This window comes from Hippopotamus amphibius, chromosome 5, assembly GCF_030028045.1.
Source record: "Hippopotamus amphibius kiboko isolate mHipAmp2 chromosome 5, mHipAmp2.hap2, whole genome shotgun sequence".
NCBI lineage: Eukaryota > Metazoa > Chordata > Mammalia > Artiodactyla > Hippopotamidae > Hippopotamus > Hippopotamus amphibius.
Window position 1 is genome coordinate 132,462,224 of NC_080190.1, and position 25,796 is coordinate 132,488,019.

At 37.4% G+C, this 25,796-nt stretch overlaps 1 protein-coding gene across 11 annotated transcripts in view; it reads right to left on the reverse strand.

Moving 5' to 3' along the window:
• The window catches only part of RAD54B (RAD54 homolog B), a 107,317-nt gene that overhangs the window by 58,352 nt on the left and 23,169 nt on the right, over nucleotides 1-25,796 (reverse strand). For 10 of the 11 annotated variants that reach the window (XM_057737407.1, XM_057737401.1, XM_057737403.1 and 7 more), the window contains one exon: nucleotides 17,753-17,921. In XM_057737407.1, coding sequence (XP_057593390.1) covers nucleotides 17,753-17,921 — 169 coding nt within the window. Of the gene's footprint in view, nucleotides 1-14,105; nucleotides 14,218-17,752; nucleotides 17,922-25,796 lie in introns of those variants that run through there. The other variant, XM_057737412.1, reaches the window with a different exon arrangement.

The following is a 25,796-nucleotide window of genomic DNA, read 5'->3' on the forward strand; positions in this document are numbered from 1 at the left end:
TCAGGAGTGGATGAGGTTGCAGGGCAAAAAGTACTCTTCTGTACTGTTCATGGAGTACAAAACGGCATTTGTGATGGCAATCTGAGAGTATCTATTACTAGTTTACATGTGTAAAAACTTCTAAAACTGCAGTAGTTTTACTTCCCAGAATCTACCTTGAAAAAATACTCAAACACACAAGGAGTAGCAAAGCCTTCTTAGTAGCTGCATAAGTACTGGAAGCAATCTAAGAGCACATCAGTTGGGGACAAGTTAAAGTCACTAAAGTACATCCATACTATGGTCTACTCTGGGCAGCACTATAACGCAAGAGGCAGATTTCTATGCACTAACATAGAACAAGCTCCAAAATATATAGCAGTGAAAAAATCAAGTAAAACAAAACTACATAAAATATATATAATCTCACTGTATTTACCAAAAAACACCCAAAGCTGAATATTTCTGTAGGTACAGAAAATATGTATGCAGGTATAGAATGAAGGTCAATACATAGGTATGAAAATGCACTCCAGAAATGTCTAGAACTCTACTAATTACAGCAGCCATGAGCAGAAGGTAGCTATTGAGCATTTGTTGGTTTGTTTTGGCCCCACAGCATGCAGGATCTTAGTTCCCCAAACAGGGACTGAACCCACATTCCTTGCAGTGGAAGCACAGTCTTAACCACTGGACCACCAGGGAAGTCCAGCTACTGAGCATTTTAAATGTGGCTAATGGGACTGAGGGACTGAATTTTTTATTTTATTGAATTTTTTTAATTAATTTAAACAAAAATTTTAAACTGAAGCAGCATATTTTTCCATTAAATACAACTTTATTGTTTGGGTAGGATTAATTTTACTTAGCCCTTTTATCATAAATGATACTACTGTTTCTAGTATAACTGACAAGAACTCCCTCCTTGATCAAACGTTAGTCAGGCTCCTCTGAGCCTTCTTCTGAGCTAAGTCTTTAGCAAGAATCCTGCTAAACCAGTTTACAGAGAAAACCCCTACCCTTGATACCTAACCAAATTCTTCACGCTCCCACCTTTAATACCTAACCAAGTTCCTCTCAGTAATTTTTAACCCACTGACTCCCTTACCCTTGAGTTAAGTCTCTCTCCCCTGTTGCAACAGTCTTGAGTAAAGTCTTCTTGCCTGTTTAACTTGTCTAATACAATTTTTCTTGACATTACTCATAATCACATAACCAGTGTAGTCAATCTTAAATTGATTCTGCTTGAATGAAATTTTTCTAAGCACTGATATAACATTTAATGGATTTGTTTGAATATTTTATGCAGAGAGCACAAAGTGTAGTGATACCCTGTATAAACTGTAATTGATTATTAATCTGAATTACTTATTCTGTCTTAATTATAATTAAATTATTTTTCTAGCTAAAAAAACAATGTGCAAATTTTTTAAGATAATAAAAGCATACTACTGATGCAGAATCAAGTGCAGATGTAGAAGCTAGTACTCTTATTGGAATAATAAAGAAAAAGAGCCTGAACTAAAGCATACTGCATATTTCATATGAATACCAAATGCAATTTAATAAAGCAGAACAACAGGAATAAGCTGTTTAATGCATTTTAAAAGGTTAAAGAAAATAAACTAGACAATACTAAGAGACATTATCAACACACACAGTAAATCTGACAAGTAGTTTCCTCTCAACAAACAAGAATTGATGAAGTTAGTCACCTCAAATCAGAATTAAATATCCAGAAATATTTTTAAATAATATGTAACAAGGTCTGACCTTGTAACTGTGGCCAGCTATAAAATGGTTTGGTTTCTTACACACACACAAAAAAGAAAGCCATTTTTATATAAAGAGATGGTAAATATATATATATATTTCAGTTATGGAAATTTTGTCAGAAAATTACGGAAAAACGATTTTAAAAGATATTTTAAAAGTGAAAGATCTTCAATTAAGCAACCAACAATTGCCTACAGAATACAAGACCTAACATATCAAACACCAATTGATTTCAATATTTTTAAAATTGCAAGTACTTTTCTTTAGACTTAAATGAGTTATACAATAAAAGAGATGCTGCCCTGTTAACACGTGAGCCACATTTTACCTCAAAGGACTTCCAAATTTACAAAGAAATGTTATCAATTCATGACAAAACAGATATATGAACTCATAACAGAGATATTTTTTAATCTTCTATATCTGTCACAGAATTTCAGCTAGACATGGAAAAAAAATAATTCTACAATAGATGCTGCTCTGTTAGGTTAAGTGTAAAAATCCGGATTTATTGAAATTTTAAAACAAGAAATTAATATTTCATTTATAAATCTGTTATACATATATTATGAAAATATTGTGCTCATCTTTCTAGAGCAGATTCTTTGAAAAGTGTCATAGAATTACTAAAACCATTTGGATTACATATGCAAATACCAGTTTATGGAAATGGTTAAAAGAAAAAAATAGAACAGTTTATTTAATGATTTTTTTTGTTCTTTGCCACTGCTCATTGGTTGAGTCACAGAGAGTTTTATAAATCACTGTACTGCCTATAAAATTTATAATTATTATTGTTTATAATTATTGTACTGTTAACTCCAACTCAAGATTTTTTTTAAAACAAAAGGAATACCTGCTAAACATTCAATAATCAAAGACAAAAAAATGGCAATGTGATTTACATTTTCTCATCAAGATCCCACTGTATATGAGTGAGCTAAATTTGAAACTCCAAGGAAAATAAAGGTATATTTGTGACCTGATTAGATAGGTAAAAGAATATACGTTTTAAGCAAAAATATCCATAAAAATACAAATCAATAACTGACCATATATATTCCCCTAACATGAATTTACAGAAAATTTTAATTATATTAAGAGTTTTGGACTTCCTAGGTGACGCAGTGGTTAACAATCTGCCTGCCAATGCAGGGGACACAGGTTCGAGCCCTGCTCTAGGAAGATTCCACATGCCACGGAGCAACTAAGCCCGTGTGCCACAACCACTGAGCCTGTGCTCTAGAGCCCGTGAGCCACAACTATTTAGCCCATGTGCGGCAACTACTGAAGCCCACGCACCTAGAGCCTGTGCTCCGCACCTAGAGCCCGTGCTCCGCAACTACAGAAGCCACTACAATGAGGAGCCTGTGCACCACAATGAAGAGTAGCCCCCACTCGCAGCAACTGGAGAAAGCCTGTGTGCAGCAATGGAGATTCAACACAGCCAATAAATAAATTAAATAAATAAATTTATTTTAAAAAATTTTACGTTAAGTCACGTGAAAAAAACTACAAGAAAAATTTGAAAAACACTGTTGATACTGATAAATTTAGAGCTGCTTTTAAATTTATACAATGCTCTTTTGAATTCAATGTTAACAATACCAAGTTGACACAAGAATTAGTAAATTAGCGGGGCTTCCTAGGTGGCGCAGTGCTTAAGAATCCACCTGCCACTGCAGGGGACACGGGATCGAGCCCTGGAACTGGAAGATCCCACATGCCATGGAGAAACTAAGCCCATGTGCCACGACTACTGAGCCCACATGCTACAACTACTGAAGCCCACGTGCAGCAATGAAGACCCAATGCGGCCAATAAATTAAATAAATAAATAAAATTTTTTTTAAAAATGTCCAATGTATAAAGAGCTCAACAAGTAATTGAGAGGGGCTTCCTAGGTGGTGCAGTGGTTAAGAGTCCGCCTGCCAGTGCAGAGGACACGGGTTCGTTCCCTGCTCCAGGAAGATCCCACATGCCGTGCAGCAACTAAGCTCGTGCACCCAAAAAAAAAAAAAAAAAAGAGAGAGAGAGATTAACAAGTAATTGAGGAGATGGAAAGTAAAAGATCATAGTGGTTTTTACCCATTCAGTTGGCAAAAGTTAAATAGTTTAACAGTATATGTTAAAGAAGTTGGGAAAATAAATTCTCTCATACACTAATGATGGCAGAGCCATTTCAGAAGGCAATTAAATTAGCAAACCATATTAAAATCTAATGTAAACATATTATGATCTGACAACTGAGAAATATTTGCATAAGTTCATAAGACCACATACACAAAAATGTTCACTGCAGGATTGTTTTTAATAAAAATCCTAAATAAATCATGATATAGTCATACCATGGTATTCCCTGCAGTAATTAAAAGAATGAGGTACATCTATATGTTCTAAAACAAAAACAAAATCTCCAAAGCATACTAGTGAGAACTGCAAAGTACTCTTAGCATGGAACAACTCCATCTAAACCCCTGCACTAAGAGACCTGACCAACCCTAGGACAGCCTAAAGGCCCTGTCCCTGGGACAACCTAGCCTCCTTGTGAGTTCCATTCTGGAAAAGCTCTGAGCTATCAAAAGAATTTACTGTTTGTTCTAACTAATATCTGACCATAGGCACCTGACCTTCCACTGCAGAGGGCACAGGTTTGATTCTTGGTTGGGGAACTAAGATCCCACATGCCACACAGCCAATAAACAAATAAATACTATTTTTAAAAGTGCTGGCTACCACTTTACAACAAGCTATGAAAAGACATAGAGTCGGTCACTTGGCAAATGCATCCACTCGGTACTCTCCTTGGAACATCTCCTAATGGACTACAAAAAGAAACCATTCCTCAGAGTAGTCCATGGAGGAAAAAGAGGAATTTATCTGGCAGGTTCCCTCCTGTCTCCCATTTCCCAATGGCCAAGCTCATCCCATCCCACTGGGAATAAACTCTAACACACTTACAGACTGTGTCATCACAGTCTACCCCCAAGCCCTGTGGTGTGGGGTTTCATCCAAGACCGGAAGTGGCAGGAGGGGCCAGACGCTCCCAGAGTGTGGTTCATCAGCCTGGCGGCGTGGTGGCCACTGTGAGGTGGTGGCTCAGGTGAGGCAGCAGGTCGGCCTCCAGAGGCCGCACAGTGGGGCAGTCAGCCTAGGAGGCACAGAGTGTCAAGGGAATCTGAGAAGGCATATGTCACACGGCAATACGTGAGGAAGATGAGACTTTTAAAAAGTCTGATACGGGGATATGTGTATAAAAACAGATGATTGAACCTGGTGTACCCCCAAAAAATAAAAAATAAAAAAATTAAAAATAAAAAAAAATAAAAAGTCTGCCACACAAACATAGGGTTAAAAGCCAGGGTGAATCCAAACCCTAAGACTCATTCTCAGTTATAGCAGTTACATCTCATACTTCACCACTGTTCTTTGGTGATGACACCCTGTAATGTTAAGCACTCAAGAGAATCAAAACTGGGAATTCCCTGGCAGTCCAGTGGTTAGGACTTGGCGCTTTCACTGCCACAGGCCTAGGTTCAATCCCTGGTCAAGGAACTAAGATTCCACGAGCCACGTGGTGAGGCCAAAAAAAAAAAAAAAAGACAATCAAAGCCTAGGTTAACAGGGATCTTGAAAACCCTTACAGAACTGAAGGAAGTCTAAGAAGGAAAAACTCAGTGCTCCTCCTATGTTTCTCCTTTACTTTCACACCACTCCAATAGGAGCCAGGTGTTCCACAGTTCAACTTGATTCTGACGCTATCTATCTGGAGATAGCATCACATCCCACAGGCTAAGGGCTCAGTCCCACAAGACTGCTCCCACCCCACTTCAGATGCCAATCACAAGTCCAGGTTGTCAGCTGTGTATGTGACTAATCGGCTATAAATCAGAGGGTCCCACGACCCCCTCCTCAGGTTCGATTAATTTGCTAAAGCAGCTCACAGAACTCAGAAAAACAGTTTACTTATTTTACGAGTTAATTATAAAAGTAAATGATAAAGATGAACATTCAGATGGAAGAGGTGGATAGGCAAGTTACAGGGGAAAGGCTCGGAGTGTCCATGCCCTCTCTGGACACCACCAGTCTCTCAGCACCTCCGTATGATCACCAACCTGGAAGCTCCCCAAACCCCATACTTTTGGGATTTTTATGGAGGTTTCATCACACTGGCATGACCAACCATCAACTCCATTTCCAGCTCATCTCCCCTCTCTGGAGAATGGGAATGGGGCTGAAAATTCCAAGCTTCTAATCACGGCTTAGTTTTTCTGGTGATCAGCCCTCAACCAGGAGCTCACCCAGGAACACCATTAGAACAAAAGACATTTCTATCACCCAGGAAATTCCAAGGGATTTATGAACTCTGTCAGGAACTGAGGTCACAGACCAAATATTAAGGAAAAAAAGATGCTCCTAGTGCTCTTATCACTGAGGAAATTACAAGGGTTTTAGGAACTGCCAGGAACTGGGGCTAGAGACCAATATAGATATTTTCTGTTATCTCAGAGTCAAATTATGAAAATTTACTCCAGTCATGCTATGTGAATCACAGATCTACTCCAAACAATCCGAATTTACACACATTTTCTTTAAACAGCTCCCATCCACCTATTAAGGAACTCAGTTTGGCCAAGTCTTGTCTTTGCAGTAAAAACAGTGTGAGCTAAAGGAGACTCTGTCCCAGAAGCTGGTTGGCAGGAACCTAGCCTTTTGTTAAATTCTGTATACTAAAAATGTTGCTAAAGCTACTCATCTTTATTTTAGCTACTTTTTCACTTAATCATTTTGCAGTATAGTTAACATGGATGTTCCCCAACATATAGCAGCCAGGAAATTTGGGTGAGATAGTTCCCATGTTCAAGGAAGGAGATGGAAAATCTGTATCTGATGATTCTCAGAAGTCACTAAGGCTTCTTCTTCACTGTGGCATCCTAGGTCTAAGGTTAGGAATCCCTCCAGACACAGGAAAGTAACTCAATATCCGCACAAAGTTAAGAAACCTTATTTAGGGACTTCCCTGGTGGTCGTGGGTAAGACTCCGAGCTCCCAATTCAGTGGGCCCGGGTTCAATCCCTGGTCGGGGAACTAGATCCTGCATGCATGCCACAACTAAGAACTGGCGCAGCCAAAATAAATAACTAAATATTTTTTAAAAAGGAAAGAAACCTTATTTAATGATTATGAGTAAGGACCACCCACATGTCATCAGACTGATGAGAAAAAAGTAAGTATGTGGTCCCAATGGTTGCTGTTATTTATCACTTAATGTGAGGGGAACCAGTCTAAGAATGAAGCCAATCTTGTGGACGACAGAAAAAGTAGAAAGAAATTAGCCTCATAATGACATCCTTTAAACTGCAACACCAGTCAGTCCTAAAGCCTGCAATTTCCAGTTACACATGCTAATAAAATTCAATTTTATAATCCAGTATTTTTACCAATACTTGAACCAAAAGCATATTAATTGATACAAAAAAATTGTTCTTTCTTTCCATTGTGCTTATCCTGTTTGCCTACTTTATCTTGCTTAAATCACCACTTCTCCGCATTTTGTTTTTAAATGAGGATTCAAGTAAGAGGCAAGATGTGAACATAGTTCATTTCCTAAAAAGTAGAGGCTGAACACCATTATGATTTCAATTATTCCATACTGGCTCTCCCAGAGCATAAAGCAGATTCCCAGATTAAAGCTCTGCTCAAATAGGAATACTCCTGTTTGTACCCAATCCAAGTAACTGAGGAATTGTTAGATAAAATTACATGTTAGGGAATGAAGAAATTTTCAAAAAAAAAAAAAAAACACAGCTTAGGGAATACATCTCACAAAGTTTATACAGCAGTAGATTTTTCAGCCTTGAGAGAAAGATGGCAAGTCTATTCATCCACTGTCTATCTCACCTTTAAAAAATGAGGACTTCCCTGGTGGCCCAATGGTTAGGAATCCGCCTGCCAATGCAGGGGACATGGGTTCGATCCCTCATCTGGGAAGATCCCACATGCCATGGAACAACTAAGCCCGTGAGCCACAACTACTGAGCCTGCGCTCTAGAGCCCGTGCTCTGCAACAAGAGAAGCCACCACAATGAGAAGCCAGTGCACCGTAAGGAAGAGTAGCCCCTGCTCACCACAACTAGAGAAGGCCCCCATGCAGCAACAAAGACCCAACACAGCCAATAAATAAATAAATAAATAAATTTATTTTAAAAAAATCAATTCACTGAGTTTGAGAGACTCAGTAAAACTCCTTAGAAAAATGCACGTTCCTCTGTTTTAACTGCTTCCTATTCACCCAGTTGTGACCGCTCTAGGGTTATGGAAATGGCCAAACACACAACACTTGATACTATACAAGTGCAACCAACAGCAGTCACATATTCTCATAGCCCAGGGAAGGAGGACTCCACATTCATGCAGGGCCACACGGTGGTTGCCTTCTGAAACAAAGTGAACCACCAGGAGCTATAAGGAAGCAGGCTTTGTAGTATCAAGATGGTGGAGTGCACCCTGGCTCCTGCGGGAGGATATGATTGGCTTGTTTAAATAACTCTGTGGCTGGCAGGGAACTGAAATCTGCAATTCATGGATAAGCAGAAATTGCACCTGATCCATTTTAATAAGGAGGGTTGTTTAGCTAGGGGACCTTATCCTCAGGAGTAGGGTGGGGAGGCAAACTCGAAGTTAGTCCAATCAAGACCCTCCTGATTTTACCAGCTGTCAAAGCAACAGAAACTATTGAGCCTTAATTTTAGATCTTACACCACACCCTCCCCTACAGACAGACACACACACACCCCTCTAGAATCCAAGATAATTAAGAGCTACTGTTCAATATGTATATCATCTGATTGTTGCCTTTTCCCATGAGTGCCCCGTCTTTGGAAAAAAGCAAGCAACGCTCTATACTCAGGAGAGAATTTGGTAACTCATTCTAGAGATTGAGTCCTGGATAATACCTAAGTAGTTTCAAACATGCTTCAAGATGATTTGGAGGGATGCATATGGAAGGGTCAGTATTCAAATGACCAGGATTGTTTTTTACTGGCCTGATTCCAAGATAAACTTGAGCAAATTTATTCGCTTCCAAGGTAGGAATTCAAAAGAATAGTCCCAGTGTGTAGGCTGCCTCAAAAGCCATTCTTTATCCTGAGAACTAAAGGCAAACTAGTGTTTTTATAAGAGGTAGGGATACACCCATCATGTTTTCCCCTCTTTAACAGACTGGGCTCCTGACGTTGCTGAATAATCTGGAATGGGAAATAACTTTACACACCCCGAAATTTAAGAGACCTACTTATTCCCTGACCCAAATTTTCATAAAAGAGGCTTAAATAGAGGACTGCGGCAGGGAGGGTGGGGGGGGACTCATGGGGGGGGAGTCAAGGAAGGGAGGGAATATGGGGATATGTGTATAAAAACAGATGATTGAACTTAGTGTACCCCAAAAAAATAATAAATTAATTAAAAAAAATTATAAAAAAAAAAAAAGAGGCTTAAAGCACAAGGGATGGCCTCCTAAATTCTTAATATACTTTTCTATGGGAAAAAAAGGACATGGTGGCTCTGAGTATTCAGTATCTGATTCCTTATAGTTATATTAAAAAGAGTCACTAAAGAGAAAAAAAAAACATAGTTCCCATTCAAATATCCTTTAAGGCTTAACTATAATATCAAAGTCTCTTTGAAGACCACAAAACAATACAATAAAAATCAACCATAAAAAGTTGACATGATAGATGCTTAGAAAGAAACTGATTTGAATATCAAAGGATTTTAGGCCTTTGGGAAGAGTTAAGAAATGCACAAATATTTTGCAAAAATAATCCTTTTTATGATGATGCTAAGAAAGTCAATAAAATCATATATAAACAAAAGAAGCCTTATCATGCCATCATAATTTTCATTTAAATTTTGTTCAAATAACCATTTTTTCATATCCCAAACTCCTTTTGTTCACAACATTTACCACTAATTTTGGTCCACTTTTGGTAGACTGGTTACATACAAGTGAAATGAATTAATAAGTAAATATATTTCAGTTAATGGTGACCAATTATTTCATTATCAGAGAAGGTGCTGCAACTACAGAAAGAGTAAAGACTAGACTGAATCCTGTAGTGCTGAATTGGTATTGGAGTATTCATATGAAATCACGGTTTTTAAGAGAGAGAGAGGGAGGAAGAAATACAGATTAAATATATATCTTAATATCGATCATGGAAGGGTTAAAAGCAATAACACTACAGTAATAACAAGCATACCTAGTGCCCAGATCTTGGGGGGTTTCTTGGTTTTTGTTTTTTAAAGATTTATTTATTTATTTTATTTATTCTTGACTGCATCAGGTCTTAGTTGCGGCACATAGGATCTTTGTTGAGACATGCGGGATCTTTCATTGCGGCATACGGATTTTCTCTTCTTTAGTTGTGAAGCGCAGGCTCCAGGGTGCATGGGCTCTGTAGTTGTGGTACATGGGCTTAGTTGCCCCACAGCATGTGGAATCTTAGTTCCCTAACCAGAAATCAAACCCGTGTTCCCTGTACTGGAAGGCGGATTCTTTACCACTGGACCACCAGGGAAGTCCCCAGATGCTGGTTTTTTTGTTTTTTTGTTTTTCTTATAAATTTATTTATTTATTTTATTGGCTGTGTTGGGTCTTTTTTGCTGTACACAGGCTTTCTTTAGTTGTGGTGAGTGGGGGCAACTCTTCGTTGTGGTGTGCAGGCTCCTCATTGCCGTGGCTTCTCTTGTTGCAGGGCACAGGCTCTAGGCGCCTGGGCTTCAGTAGCTGCAGCACATGGGCTCAATAGTTGTGGCTTACGGGCTCTAAAGTGCAGGCTCAATAGTTGTGGCTCACAGGCTTAGCTGTTCTGCGGCATGTGGGATCTTCCAGGAGCAGGGATCGAACCCGTGTCCCCTGCATTGGCAGGCAGATTCTTAAGCACTGCGCCACCTAGGAAGCCCCAGATGTTGGTTTTTAAATAGCATTTTCCATTACAAAGGAATCAGGATGCTTGGCTAATTACAATAACTGGGGCAAAGAAGATCTTATTGTGCCAGAAAGTACAAAAGTGCTCAAAACTTGATGGGTATTGACAAAAGGACACAGGAGCCCTTGTAAAGGGGTTTCCATTGGTCAAATCTAAGGCAATCTGAGCATCACAATAAATGGTAATAACAGATTTATAACCCATTAAATAAAATAAAAACTTATGAATCTGTAAACATTAACAAGTATTGGGTTGGCCAAAAGGTTCATTCAGTTTTTTCCGCAAGATGGCTCTAGTAGCACTTAGTTGTCTTTAACTTCATTCGAAACAATTTTGTTAGATTTTATGTGACAGCTGTCATATCAGCGTGCATTTAAAAAAAGACATCAAAATTGGTGAATTTCTGTGTAGCCATTTTAATATTGAAGATGGAAGGAAAAAAGCAACATTTTCAGAGATTGTGCTTTATTATTTCAAGAAAGGTAAAAACACAACTGAAACGTAAAAAAAAAGATTTGTGCAGTGTATGGAGAAGGTGCTGCGACTGATCAAACGCATCAAAAGTGGTTTGTGAAATTTCCTGCTGGAAATTTCTCGCTGGACAATGCTCTACTGTCAGGTAGACCAGTTGACGTTGATAGCGATCAAATCGAGACATTAATCAGGAACAATCAATGTTATACCACAAAGGAGATAGCTGACACACTCAAAATATCCATATCAACCTCTGAAAATCACGTGCACCAGCTTAGTTATGTGAATCACTTTGATGTTTGGGTTCCACATAAGTTAAGCAAAAAATAACCTTTCTGACCATATTTCCTCATGCGATTCTCTACTTAAACGTAATGAAAACAGTCCTTTTTTAAAACAAATCATGACAGGCGATGGAAAACAGCTGCTGTACAACAATGTGGATAGGAAGAGATGGTGGTGCAAGAGAAATGAACCACAACCAACCACACCAAAAGCCAGTCTTCACCCGAAGAAGGTGATGTTGTGTATATGGTGCGATTGGAAGGGAGTCCTCTATTATGAGCTCCTTCCAGAAAACCAACAACTAATTCCAACAAGTACTGCTTCCAATTAGACCAACTGAAAGCAGCACTCAACGAAAAGCATCCAGAATTAGTCAACAGAAAACGCATAATCTTCCATCAGGATTATGCAAGAACACATGTTTCTTTCATGACCAGGCAAAAACTGTTACAGCTTGGCTGGGAAGTTCTGATTCATCCACCGTGTTCACCAGACATTGCACCTTCAGCTTTCCATTTATTTCGGTCTTTACAAAATTCTCTTAGTGGAAAAAATTTCCATTCCCTGGTAGACTGTAAAAGGTACCTGGAACAGTTCCTTGCTCAAAAAGATAAAAAGTTTAATGGCAGAACGTAGTGGAACAAAACGGTGAATATGTTGTTCAATACAATTCTTGGTGAAAATGAAAATTGTGTCTTTTATTTTTACTTAAAAACCAAAGCGACTTTTGGCCAACCCAATAAATGGCTTAAGAATGCCAACTAATAAATAAAGATGGAATTAGAAAATCACTATTTAGCAACAATCACAGTGGTCATATTTAGGCAAGAATCAATGAAAGCTAAAACTACTGGGTGAAAGTTTGATTAAATACAAGATACCTACATAGTTTCAAAGTATCTCCCTATAGATACTTTTTAAGTACAAAGCCAAAAATAATAATTTTATTGTGAAGAAACCCAACAGACACCAATTTATTCAAATAAACTTACTATCACCGATAATAGGATAAATTGATATCATATCCCTTCTGATGATATACTAAGAATTATTTCTGTGATATTACGTCCAAAAATGTATATAGCCTGAATCTACTCATGAGGAAACATCAGAAAAACCCAAATTGAGCAACACTGTATAAATAACTGACCTATACTTTTTAAGAATATTAAAATACTGCACAAAAGACAAGCAAAGACTAAGAAATTGTTCAAGATTAAAGGAGACTAAAGGGACTAAAGGGACATGACAGATAAATACAACAATCTTGGACTAGCAGGAAAAAATGTTCACTTATTCGTTTCTTTAAATTTCCTAGAGATTATCATACTAAGAGAAGCAAGCCAAAGTCAAACATTATATGATATCACTTACACGTGGCATCTAAAAAAAAAAAGATACAAATGAACTTCTATACAAAACAGAAAGAGACTCACAGACATAGAAAACAAATTTATGATTACCAAGGAGGAGATGGGGGGAGACTAAATTAAGAGGTTGGGGTTAACATATATACACTACTATACATAAAAATAGATAACCAACAAGGACCTACTCTATAGCATAGGGTATATTCACTATCTTGTAATAACCTATAAGGGAAAAGAATCTGTAAAAGAATGTGTATATATATAACTGAATCACTTTGCTGTACAGCAGAAATTAACACAATATTGTAAATCAACTATACTTTCATTTAAAATTTTTTTTAAATTTATTTTTGCCAGGACTTCCCTGGTGGCATGGTGGTTAAGAATCTACTTGCCAATGCAGGGGACACGGGTTCAAGCACTGGTCTGGGAAGATCCCACATGCCTCAGAGCAACTAAGCCCGCAAGCCACAACTACTGAGCCCGCATGCCACAGCCACTGAAGCCCGCATGCCTAGAGCCCGTGCTCCACAACAAGAGAAGCTGCCACAATGAGAAGCCCACGCACCACAACAAAGAGTTGCTCCCGCTCGCCGCAACTAGAGAAAGCCTGCATGCAACAACAAAGACCCAACACAGCCAAAAATTTTTTTTAAAAAATAAATAAATAAATTTATTTTTGCCATAAAGGGTATCATTGGGACAAGTGCAGAAAGTTGAATGGGATCTGTGGATCACACGGTAGTATCATACCAAAGTTAATCTCCTAATTTTGATGGTTGTATTTTTGTACTTTACTATACAGAAGCCTACCCTTCTATATAGTATAGTTTAGGAAATACATACTGAAGAATTTAGAGTAATGGAGCATCATGGCAGCAACTTATTCTCACTTGGTTCAGGAAAATTACACACAGCACACACACATGGATGTGGGAAATGTGTGGAAGTTCTTTGTGCTATTCTTGAATTTTTCTGTAAATTCGAAATATTCTCAAAATATAACATTAAAAAGTTTAACTTAAAAAGCACAACGAAATAATATTTTAATGATTAGAATGTCAAATGTCAAAAAATATTAAGTATATACATATATATACACATATATAGATTGAGCATCATAATAAATGATACATACATTGTTCATACATTGCTGGTGGGAATATAAACTTGTACTAACCTCTGCAGAGGGCAATTCAACGTTATCCATTAAAATGATAAATGCACCTACCTTGAGACTCTACTCCAAGGTATCCTCTGAATATATTCTCACATATGATTATAATATACAGATATTCACTGCAGCTTTGTTTGTGATAAGAAAAGATACCAAACAACCTAAATATCCATTAATACAGCACTGGTTAAGTACATTTGGCAAAACCGCACAATGGAATATCATGTAGTTTTTAAAAAGAATGAAGTAGGAGAGTTCCCTGGTTGTCTAGTGCTTTGGATTCCAGGCTTGCACTGCTGTGGTCGAGGTTCAGTCCCTGGTCACAGAACTATGAGATCCCACAAGCTGTGCGGAGCAGCCACAAAAAAAAGAAAAAAGAAAAAAAGAAAACGGAAAAAAAAAAAAAAAAAAGAATGAGGGAGTTCTAAATGTACTGAAAAAAGATTTCAAAGATAAATCAAACATTATAAATTAATTATAAACCAATAAAAATCAAAAATCACATTAATTTAATATGACAGTGATATTTTACTGTAATTAAACTGCTAATCACAATATAAATATAGTACCAAAAGATTTGGCACATAAAAATCCTCTTGTGTCCAACAAGCTTCTTCTCCAATAGGGCATATGAAGGCTCAATTCTTTGATCATCCTTAATTTGAACATATGAAACCTTCATTTGGTAGGAGTATACCCCAGTCTGTCTACCTCTGTTTTCATTTGCAGACATGAAATATTGTAATAATACTCAATTATATGGTGGCCATCCAAAAGATCCAGCATATGCTTATATATTTTTATTCATATCACTTAAAAGAAAACACAAAATTCTAAGCTTCTCTGAGAATTTATAAACCCCTGAAAATATTTCCAAACATCTCCAAGGAGCTAAAACCCATTTGAAAAACACTTACTTCTTCAACAGAGAGAGATTTTCTCTCTCCCTTTTTATATCCTTAATCTTCCCTTCTTCAATACCTTTTTCCTCTCAACCTACAACATACTACCTTTAAAAACAACAACCAAAAATCAAAACCAAACTTCTTCATTGATTTACATACATTATTATTTACATTCACTGCCTCCATTACAAGAGAAAGTTCCTGCCTTTGTATGTCACAGTTTAGTGAAGGAGACTCAGGTAAATTGATAAAATATAAAGAGTATAGTTGAACAGCCTGAGGGAGAATTAATGGTCTCATCTTATACTTCATCACAATGAAAAGGAATCAGAAAGAATGAAAAACTTTCTTTGTTTTTCTAAAGAATGTAAGTATAGCCATGAGTACCAGGAGGTCTAGGGCTCCCTTTATTAATTTCCAAGGACTGCTGTAACAAAGTACCACAAACACATAAAACAACAGAATTTATTGTCTCACAGTCTAGAAACCAAAATTCAAAATCAAGATGTCAGCGGGGCCGTGCTCTGCCTGAAGAATCTAGGGGAGAATCCTTTCGTGCCTCTTTCTAGCTTCTGGTGGTTGCCAGCAGTCCTTAGTGCTCCTAGGCTTACAGCTGGATTACTCTGATCTCTGCCTCCACTGTCACAAGGCCTTTCTTCCTCTGTATTCCTACGTCTCTCTCCTCATAACCAGCCACTGAATTTAGGGTCCACCCGAATCCAGTATGACCTCAACATACCTGAAGAGACTTGAAGTGCACAGTAAAGTTCAATAGAGTGAAAATGTACTTATTAGGGCTCTTTTAGTTGATAAAGAAACCAAACTTAAACTAGCTTAAGTAAAAATGGTTTTCCTAATGAACTAAATGTTAAATATTATTAATTACTGTTAATCTTGTTTGATGTAATAATGTGGTTATATAGGAGAAAGAATTTATTTTAAGATATACATGCTGAAGTATTTAGAAGTATTTAGAACTGAAGTGGAATTTATTTTCAAATGGTCCAGAAAAAAAAAGAAATTTGCATGGGGGGGGACACAATGAGGCAAAATGTTAACAACTATTGCATTTACGATGATAATTCAATTATTCTTTCAACCTCTCTATATGTAGTAAACTTTTCAAAAAAAAATGGTAATAGGAAATAAGGATGTATTTTAATTGGGACATGCAGGCTTGGACCTGACTTCAAGATGGATTAAACCATTCATTAAAAGAATGTCAAAAGGTGAATATACACTATACAGGTCTTTCCTCTCCATACTTTTCTATATACAACATTCCTCTCCAGCAATCACAATAGAAAGCAAGATGTTTCTCACAATGCTCTTCTCCCCAGTTAACCTCTCTCTCTAAATGAGAGGCAGGAGGGTATCAGGAGGTTGGCACAGGTTCCCCAGTCCAGTGAATGTACTAAATCAGAGAAGGGATTAAGGGATTAAGGGTTGAATAAGTTAACTCCCTCTTCAATTTATCTTAACTCTTAACTCCCTTCTCATATTTAGCAGGGAAGAGAATGAGAAACTATAGAAGAACATAAAAAAAAGCCCCAAATCAGTAACATGAAATGTATTATATTCTAGAGTCTAAATATCATTCTCTGGTGAAGAGATTAGCTACCATGATAGAAAAGAAATAGGCATAGATGGATCATTATCCACCACAGGCTTGACAGCAGAGAAAAAAGTCTGGGAAAACAGGATATTCACCTAACAAAGATGGAAGGAAGAAAAGAGAAAAGGAGGGAGGTAAGGAAGAAGGTAATAAAGAGAGAGTAAATCAATGAAACAGGGCAGAAGCTAAACTGCCATGCCCAGAGCTGTCTCTAGGGATCTCCCTAAATTGATACCAGCTCCAAAAGTCCTTCTCAACTTCATCCTGATAACTGTTACAAATCTGAAAAGTTATGAGGAGCACATAAATGGTATTAAAGATCCTGGCCACTTGGGAAAATACAAAAGTCCCTTCTGCCCCAACAAGAAATGAACCCATTCATATGTAAAATTTATTTATCACAAAGCTTAAAAGCTTCCTTCAAAAGGGTTAAGTGCTTAAGGCACTTTGTTGATTTGCACTCATATCTTTAGGATGGACTTTAGGATGGAAGTTATACTCTACATAGACCAGCAAATGAGGCTTCTCCCTGAAACTCTTTATTCAACCAAAAAATGAATAAAATGTTATTTAGAAAAATGTAGTCTTAATGGTGTCTTTCACAAGGCCAAATAAACATCCATGAACATCCCAGATAATTTTTTTAATTACCCGAAAAATATTGATCTCTTATAGACGCAAAAAGAACAATAATCATTATTCTAACTCAGTTCAACAATGGAGGCTTTGTTAAATGCTTGGTTTCCTGCAATTATATACTTTCATAATTCAAATCTATCTGATTTGAAGTTACTCCAATGGATTAAAATGAATTAACAATTTTACTCATTTAAAGTTCACCTCTCTGATTTTAGTGCTGTTAACGCATTTTAAAAGACTTTTTTTTTAATCAAATCTTTGAATACATTTTATTTTGGTACTTCAGGTAAAGACCATTATTTGACCAATAAGTTTACAATGAACAACCTTAGACGTACGCCTATTAGAAAATACAAGATTTGAATGATATGGATATTAATCCAATCATTAAAGATAAATTATGACAACAAAAAATCTGAATTGCCAACGATCTAGTGGTATTACATGAACTATTTTCAAATATAACATATTCGTTCTTATAAATAATCAATTTAAATAATACTGTAATAAGACTGGTCAAGTACGAACCTATACAGTCTTACCTGTATGATGTGGGTCTAATGTTGTCTTTGTAGATGCTTCCAAACAGTATTTTTCCCTGCAATTATCCCCATGATTAATTCCTCTAGCGCTTTCTTCAGTAGACAGATTAAAACTGCATATTTTGGGATCATTCTGTGACTGGAGAAAAGTATTCTTATTTGTAGCAACCTAAAAGAACAAAATATGTATTTTATGCTGTTATTAAACCTAATTTTCCATATCTTTACATAATAAATTCCTAAATCAAAGCATGAACTACTAGTTTCTCATATCTGAATAGGGAATAGGTATGTAAAAATAAATTAAAATTATAATTTCTGTTTTCTAAGCTAGTTTTATTATGTTATGAAAGCTGAAAGACATCACAGAATGAAAATTATGCTTACAATTATAGCGTATTTTAAGCAACATATCAAATGAGGTTTTAAACAAGTCACAATATGCCATTCTCAGGCAACCACTTTTTTTTTCTTGCTAAATTTCTCAATATTAAAAGTAACAGGGCTTCCTAGGTGGCACAGTGGTTGAGAATCCGCCTGCCAATGCAGAGGACACAGGTTCGATCCCTGCTCCAGGAAGATCCCAAATGCTATGAAGCACCTAAGCCCGTGTGCCACAACTACTGCGCCTGCGCTTTAGAGCCCGTGAGCCACAACTATTGAGCCCATGTGTTGCAACTACTGAAGCCCACGTGCCTAGAGCCCGTGCTCTGCAATAAGAAAAGCCACGGCAATGAGGAGCCCATGCACCACAACGAAGAGTAGACCCCACTCATGGCAACTAAAAAGAAAGCCCACGTACAGCAAAAAAGACCCAACACAGCCAATAAAACAAATAAATAAATTTATTTAAAAAAATAAAATAAAATAAAAATTAAAAATAAAAGTAACAATTAAATATTGTTAATATCTTAGGTGTGATGATGATACCAACACTGTATTGTTGTTGTTTTAACAGTACCTTATATTTTAGAGGCAAATACTAACATATTTACGAATGAAAAGATATTCCTGGAATTTGCATCAAAGTAATGAGTGGGGAAGAAGAGGGGAGGGAGCTGGAGAGGTAAAAATGAAGCAAGATGGGTCATAAACTGACAATTGTTGAAGCTGGATGAGGTGTACAATGAGGGTTCTTCATATACTCTATTTCCGTATATGTATTAATTAGTTTTCTGTTGTTGCTGTTAACAAATTATAACAAACTTAGTGGCTTAAAACAACACAAATTTATTGTTTTATAATTTTGTAAGTTTGAACTCTGACTTGGTTCTTACCGAGCTAAAATCAAGGTAAACAGCAGGACTGCATTTATTTCAGAAGGTTCTAAGGGAGAATACATTTCCTTGACTTAAACTTCTAAAAGCTACCCACATCCCTGGGCTTCTGGCCCCCATTCCTCCACTTCAAAGCCAGGTCCTCTGCATCTCTCTGCCCCCTGCTTCCTTAGTCACATGTCCTTTTCCAAACCTCTCATCTGTCTCCCTCTTCTATTTTATTTATTTATTTATTTATTTTTGGCTACGTTGGGTCTTCATTGCTGCACATGGGGTTCCTCTAGCTGCAGAGAGCGGAGGCTACTCTTCATTGTAGTGCATGGGCTTCTCATTGTGGTGGCTTCTCTTGTTGCAGAGCACGGGCTGTAGGTTCATGGGCTTCAGTAGTTGCAGCATGCGGGCTTCAGTAGTTGTGGCTCACAGGCTCTAAAGCACAGGCTCAGTAGTTATGGCACACAGGCTTAGCTGCTCCGCAGCATGTGGGATCTTCTTGGACCAGGGCTCAAACCCATGTCTCCTGTATTAGCAGGCGGATTTGTAACCACTGCGCCACCAAGGAAGTCTCTCCCTCTTCTACTTGTAAGGACCTCTGTGATTATACTGGGCCCACCTGGATAAGACAAGCTGACCGCCCCCCAACCCCGCCCCCCGCCAAGTCCTACTGCAAGGTCCTTAACATTAAACACTTAGTCAAAGTCCCTTTTGCCATGTAAGGTAGCATATTCACAGGTTCCAAGGATTAGGACATGGACATTTTTGGCGGGCCATTTTTTTGCCTACCATAATACGTCTGAAACGTTTTTTAAATAACAACTCACAATAACAGATACAGTCATCATATCTCTATAAATATTCATCATAAAAAATCTCAGACATTTAAAAACCTATCTGATAAGATTTTAAAGTAAGTCATGGCAATAAACTAATGAAGGTCATAAATTATACTTTTTGCAACATTTTATTTTGATATAATTTTAAACTTACAGAAACATTTCAGAAATAATACAAAGAAGTCTCATATACCCTTTACCCAAATTCACCATTTGTTTACATTTTGCTCCATTTACTTTCCCTCTATCTCTCCCTCCGTGTATGTGTGTGTGTGTGTGTGTGTGTACATGTGAAAGTAAGCTGGGGACTTCCCTGGTGGCGCAGTGGTTAAGACTCCGCCTGCCAATGAAGGGGACACGGGTTCTCCCTCTGGTCTAGGAAGATCCCACATGCTGTGAAGCAACTAAGCCTGTGCACCGCAACTACTGAGCCTGCACTCTAGAGCTCACAAGCCACAAGTACTGAACCCATGTGCCACAACTACTGATGCCCACTCGCCTAGAACCAGCAACCAGAGAAACTGCCACAATGAGAAGCCTGTGCACCACAACAGAGCAGCCCCCACTTTGCCACAACCAGAGAAAGCAATGAAGACCCAGTGTGGTCAAAAATAAATAAATAAATAAATAAACCATTAAAAAGAAAAGAAAAGAAAGTAAGCTGGAGACACTGTGCTCCTTTACCTCTAAATACTACAAACTACGCCTGCAAAGAGCAAAGACACTCTCTAACATACTCACAGTAAAATTGTCAAAACTAAGAATTTAACACTGGTAGTATACTACTATTATCTAATACACAGTCCATATTCAAATAGGGTTACTTATCCCAACAATGTCTGTTGATACTTTTTACCCTGAGCCAGGATCCAATCCCAGATTACACAATACATTTAGTCAACAAGTTTCTTTAGTCTCCTTTAATTTAGAACAGTTCCTCAACCTTTACTCATCTTTTGTGATTTTGACACTTTTGAAGAATACAGGCCAATTATCTTGTAGACTGTTCCTCTATTTGGATTGTCTGATGTTTCCTGAGTTTCAGGTTATGAATTTTGGACAGGAATATCACAGTTCATCATACCAGGGGCACATGACATCAATCTGTCCCATTACTGGAGGCATTCACTTGATTAAAGTGCTATCTACCAGGTATTCCCACAAAGTTAGTACCTTTCCATTTTGTAATTTTTTAAAGTATTGTTGTAAGGAGATGCTTCAGTCTATTCAAATATCCTATTTCCTGATCAAACACTCACCCACTTCTTTTGGAATCCATTAATATTTTCCAACACCATCATTACTTTTATTTTTATGATTTAGCATTCCACTCTGAGAAACAGCTTACTCTTTTCCCTACTTATTTATTCAGTTATATTAGTATGGATTCAGACTCCTATATTATTCAGTGGGTTATTATCCATTAGTATATATAGTTTGATGCTAGATTTGTTCCAGATTTTGTATTTAACAGACCACTCAAGTAAAAAATCCCTTAAGTCAGCAAAACAATACTTTCTTAGTATAGATTAATTCAATCTAAGATGAGAAATAATTTAAGAACAAAAATTTAAGAATGGAATAGACAAAGGGGACAGTAAAGTTGACTGCTAAGCCTAATACTTCTAGGCTTCACATGTTATTTTGCTTAAAACAGCTGTATAATTTCAAAAATGCCTACTTCATTAGTTTTTAAAGATAACTATTTAATTTCTTGATATTAATTATAAGACGAAAAGAATAAATCAGTGCTTTTGGTTTGTAATGAGTCCTTGGAAACTCCATCACAAAATAAATTTAGAGCTTCCCTGGTAGCACAGTGGTTAAGAATCCGCCTGTCAATGCAGGGGACATGGGTTTGAGTCCTGGTCCAGGAAGATCCCACATGCTACGGAGCAACTAAACCTGTGTGCCACAACTATTGAGCCTGCGCTCTAGAGCCCGCAAGCCACAACTATTGAGCCCACGTGCCACAACTACTGAAGCCCATGCACCTACAGCCCATGCTCTACAAGAGAAGCCACGGCACTGAGAAGCCCATGCACCGCAAGGAAGAGTAGTCCCCAGTCGCTGCAACTAGAGGAAGCCACGCACAGCAATAAAGACCCAATGTAGCCAATAAATAAATAAATAAATAAATTTAAAAAAAGAAAAGAAACTTAAAGTCAAGGGTGTCAAGACGATTCAATGGGGGAATAAACAGTCCTTCCAACAAATGGTCCTGGGACAATTAGATATCCACATGCAAAAAGATAAAATTGGATTCCTACCTCACACCGTACATGAAAACTAATTCAAAATGGGTCACAGGCTGAAAAGTAAGAACTAAAACAATAAAACTCTCAGAAGAAAATACAGTAAATTCCATGACCTTCTCAGATATAACACTAAAATTACAAGTACTACCAATACCAAAAAAAAAAACAGATAAACTGGACTTTGTCAAAATTTTAAACTTCTGTGCTACAAATGAAACCATCAAGAAAGTGCAAGGCGGGACTTCCTAGGTGGCGCAGTGGTTGAGAATCCGCCTGCCAATGCAGGGGACACGGGTTCGATCCCTGCTCCAGGAAGATCCCACATGCCACAGAGCAACTAAGCCCATGTGCCACAACTATTGAGCCTGCGCTCTAGAGCCCATAAGCCACAACTATTGCGCCTGTGTGCTGCAACTACTGAAGCCCACGCACCTAGAGCCCGTGCTCCGCAACAAGAGAAGCCACAGCAATGAGGAGCCTGTGCACCACAATGAAGGGTAGCCCCCACTAGCTACAACCAGAGAAAGCCCATGGGCAGCAACAAAGACCCAATACAGCAAATAAATAAATAAATAAATAAATAATAAATAAATTTATTTTAAAAAAAAAGAAAGAAAGTGAAAGGCAAACAACAGAATGGGTGAAAATATTTTCAAATCCTATATCTGACAAGGGACCTATGGCTAGGATATACAAAGAACCCTCACAACTCTATAATATAAAGTAAACAATCCAACTTAAAAAAATGACAAAGGATCTGAATAGACTGTTCTCCAAAGAAGATATACAAATGGTTAATAAGCACATATAAAGATGCTCAACAACATCAGCCATCAAGGAAATATAAACCAAAACCCCAAATGAAATACAACTTCATCCACAGTATGGTTACAATCAAATAGATAATAATAAGTGTTGCCAAAGATGTGGAGGGCTGAAACCATCATACATTAATGGTGGGAATGAAACAGTACAGCCACCTTGGAAAAGACTATGGCAGTTCATTAAAAGGTTAACCACAGAATTATCACATGATCCAGCAATTCCACTCCTAGGAATGTGCCCAAGAGAAATGAAAACATATGACTATTCATACACAAATATTCATCAGCATTACTCATAATACTTAATAAATTTTAAAAATGGAAACAACCCAAACACCCACCAACTGATGGACGGAATAATAAAATATGGTATATTAATACAATGAAATATTATTCAGTGTGGTAAGCAGAATAATGCCTCCCAAAGGTGTCTACACCTTAATTTCCAGAACCTGTGAACATGTTACCTTAGGTGGCAAAAGAGACTTTGCAGATGCAATTAATAAGGTTAAGGACCTTGAAATAGAGAGACTGTCCTGAATTATCCAGGCAGGCCCAATCTAACTAAATGAGTTCCAGTTTCAGAGGACCAAAAAGACGGCAGTATAAGGATTCAAACTGCCACTGCCAATTTTGAAAACATAACAAGGGGACCATGAGTAAAGGAAAGCAGGTGGCCTGTAGAACCTAGAAAAGGCAAAGAAAACATTCTTAAAACCTCCAGAAATAAATGCAACCCTGCCAACACCTTGATCTCAGCCCAGCAAGACCCATGTTGGGCTTTTGACCTATAGAACTGTAAGGTAATAAATCTGCATTGTTTTAAGTCACTAAATTTCTGGTAATCTGTTACAGCAGCAATAGAAAACTAATACATTCAGCAATAAAAATAAATTAATTACTGATACATGCTACAATATGGATAAGCCTTGAAAAACACTACGTTAACTGAAAAAATGAGTCACAAAAGGCCACATGTTGTGTGATTCCATTTATATGAAATGTTCATAATAGGTAAATATATAGAAACAGAAAGATTAGTGGTTGCTAAGGGCTGGGGGATTTCGATGGGCTGATGTGTATGAGGTCTCTTTCTGGAATGATTAAAATGTTCTAAAATTGATTTTGGTGATCATTGCACAACTCTGAACATCTTAAGACAACTGAATTGTAGAAGGCAGATTACAGGTATGTGAATTGTATTTAAACAAAGCTGCTTTTACAAAAAGAAACTTTATTTAAAATGAAAAACTATGCTTACATAGTTTTCTCCTTACATTGTGGCCAGAATTCTAAAGGAGTGTAGGATACAACAAAGAGATGCAGACCAAAAAACAGAGTCAAAAATTAGTAGATATTTTTCAACAACAAACAGACAAAAACCAATTAAAAGCCTCAAAGGACTTGAAGAGATATTTCTCCAGAGAAGATAAGCAAATGGTCAATAAGCACATGAAAAGATGCTCAGCATTATTAGTCATTAGGAAAATGCAAATCAAGACCACAATGAAATACCACTTCACACCAACACGGATGGCCATAATCAAAACCAAAAAAAAAAACCACAGCAACAAAAATAGAAAACAACCAGTGTTGCTGAGGATGTGGAGAAACTGGAACCCTCATACATTGCTGGTGGGAATGTAAAATGGTTCAGTAGCTATGGAAAACAATTTGGTAGTTCCTCAAAAACTAAACATAGAATTACCATATGATCTAGCAATTTTAATCCTAGGTATATACACAAGAGAACTGAAAACAGGTACCAAACAGAAACTTGTATGCCAATGTTCACATTAGCATTATTTACAATAGCCAAAAAGTGGAAACAACCCAAGTATCTATCAAGAAATGAACTGATGCCAGTGAACAGCTGTTTGTAAAGAGTAGACATCCAGGGACTTCCTAGGTGGCACAGTGGTTAAGAATCCACCTGCCAATGCAGGGGACACGGGTTCGATCCCTGTTTCAGGAAGATCCCAGATGCCACAGAGTAACGAAGCCCATGCGCCACAACTATGAGCCCACTTGCCACAACTACTGAAGCCCATGCACCTAGAACCCATGCTCCACAACAGGAGAAGCCACAACAATGAGGAGCCCACACACCACAATGACGAGTAGCCCCCACATACCGCAACTAGAGAAAGCCCGTGTGCAGCAACGAAGACCCAATGCTGCCAATAAATAAATAAATTAAAGAATAAAATAAAAAACAAAAAAAATGAATGAATAAACAAAATATGGTGTATATATACAATTGAATATTACTGAACCATACAAAGCACTGATGTTCTGATACCTGCTACAACATGGACAATCCTAGAAAACATTAGGCTAAATGAAATAAGCCTAACAGGGTGAAATAAGACACAACAGGGCAAATATTTATGATTCCACTTACATGAGGTACCTAGAGTAATCAAATTCATGAAGACAGAAAGCAGAATAGTGATGACCAGGGAGGGGAGAACAGGGAGTTATTGCCTAATGATTAGAAAGTTTCTGTTTAGAGTAATGAAAAACTTTTGACACAGACAGTGGTGACTGTTGCACAACAGTGTGAAGGTAATTAACGCCATTTACCTGAACATTTAAAAATGGTAAAATGGAAAATTTTATGTTATATATATTTTATCATAATAAAAAAATAGAAAATATATTAGCAGATTTTAATCCCCATAACATAAATGAATTGTAGAGTAGCAGAAGTGTGGACTGCCCATTTTATATATGCTCTATACAACCTTTATATAACTTCTATATAGGTAAGACTTAATCCTTCATCTTAGTAGTAAAGAATATATATTAAGACTGTTTCAAGCACTTTTTATAAGTATAAAGGAAAGGAAGTG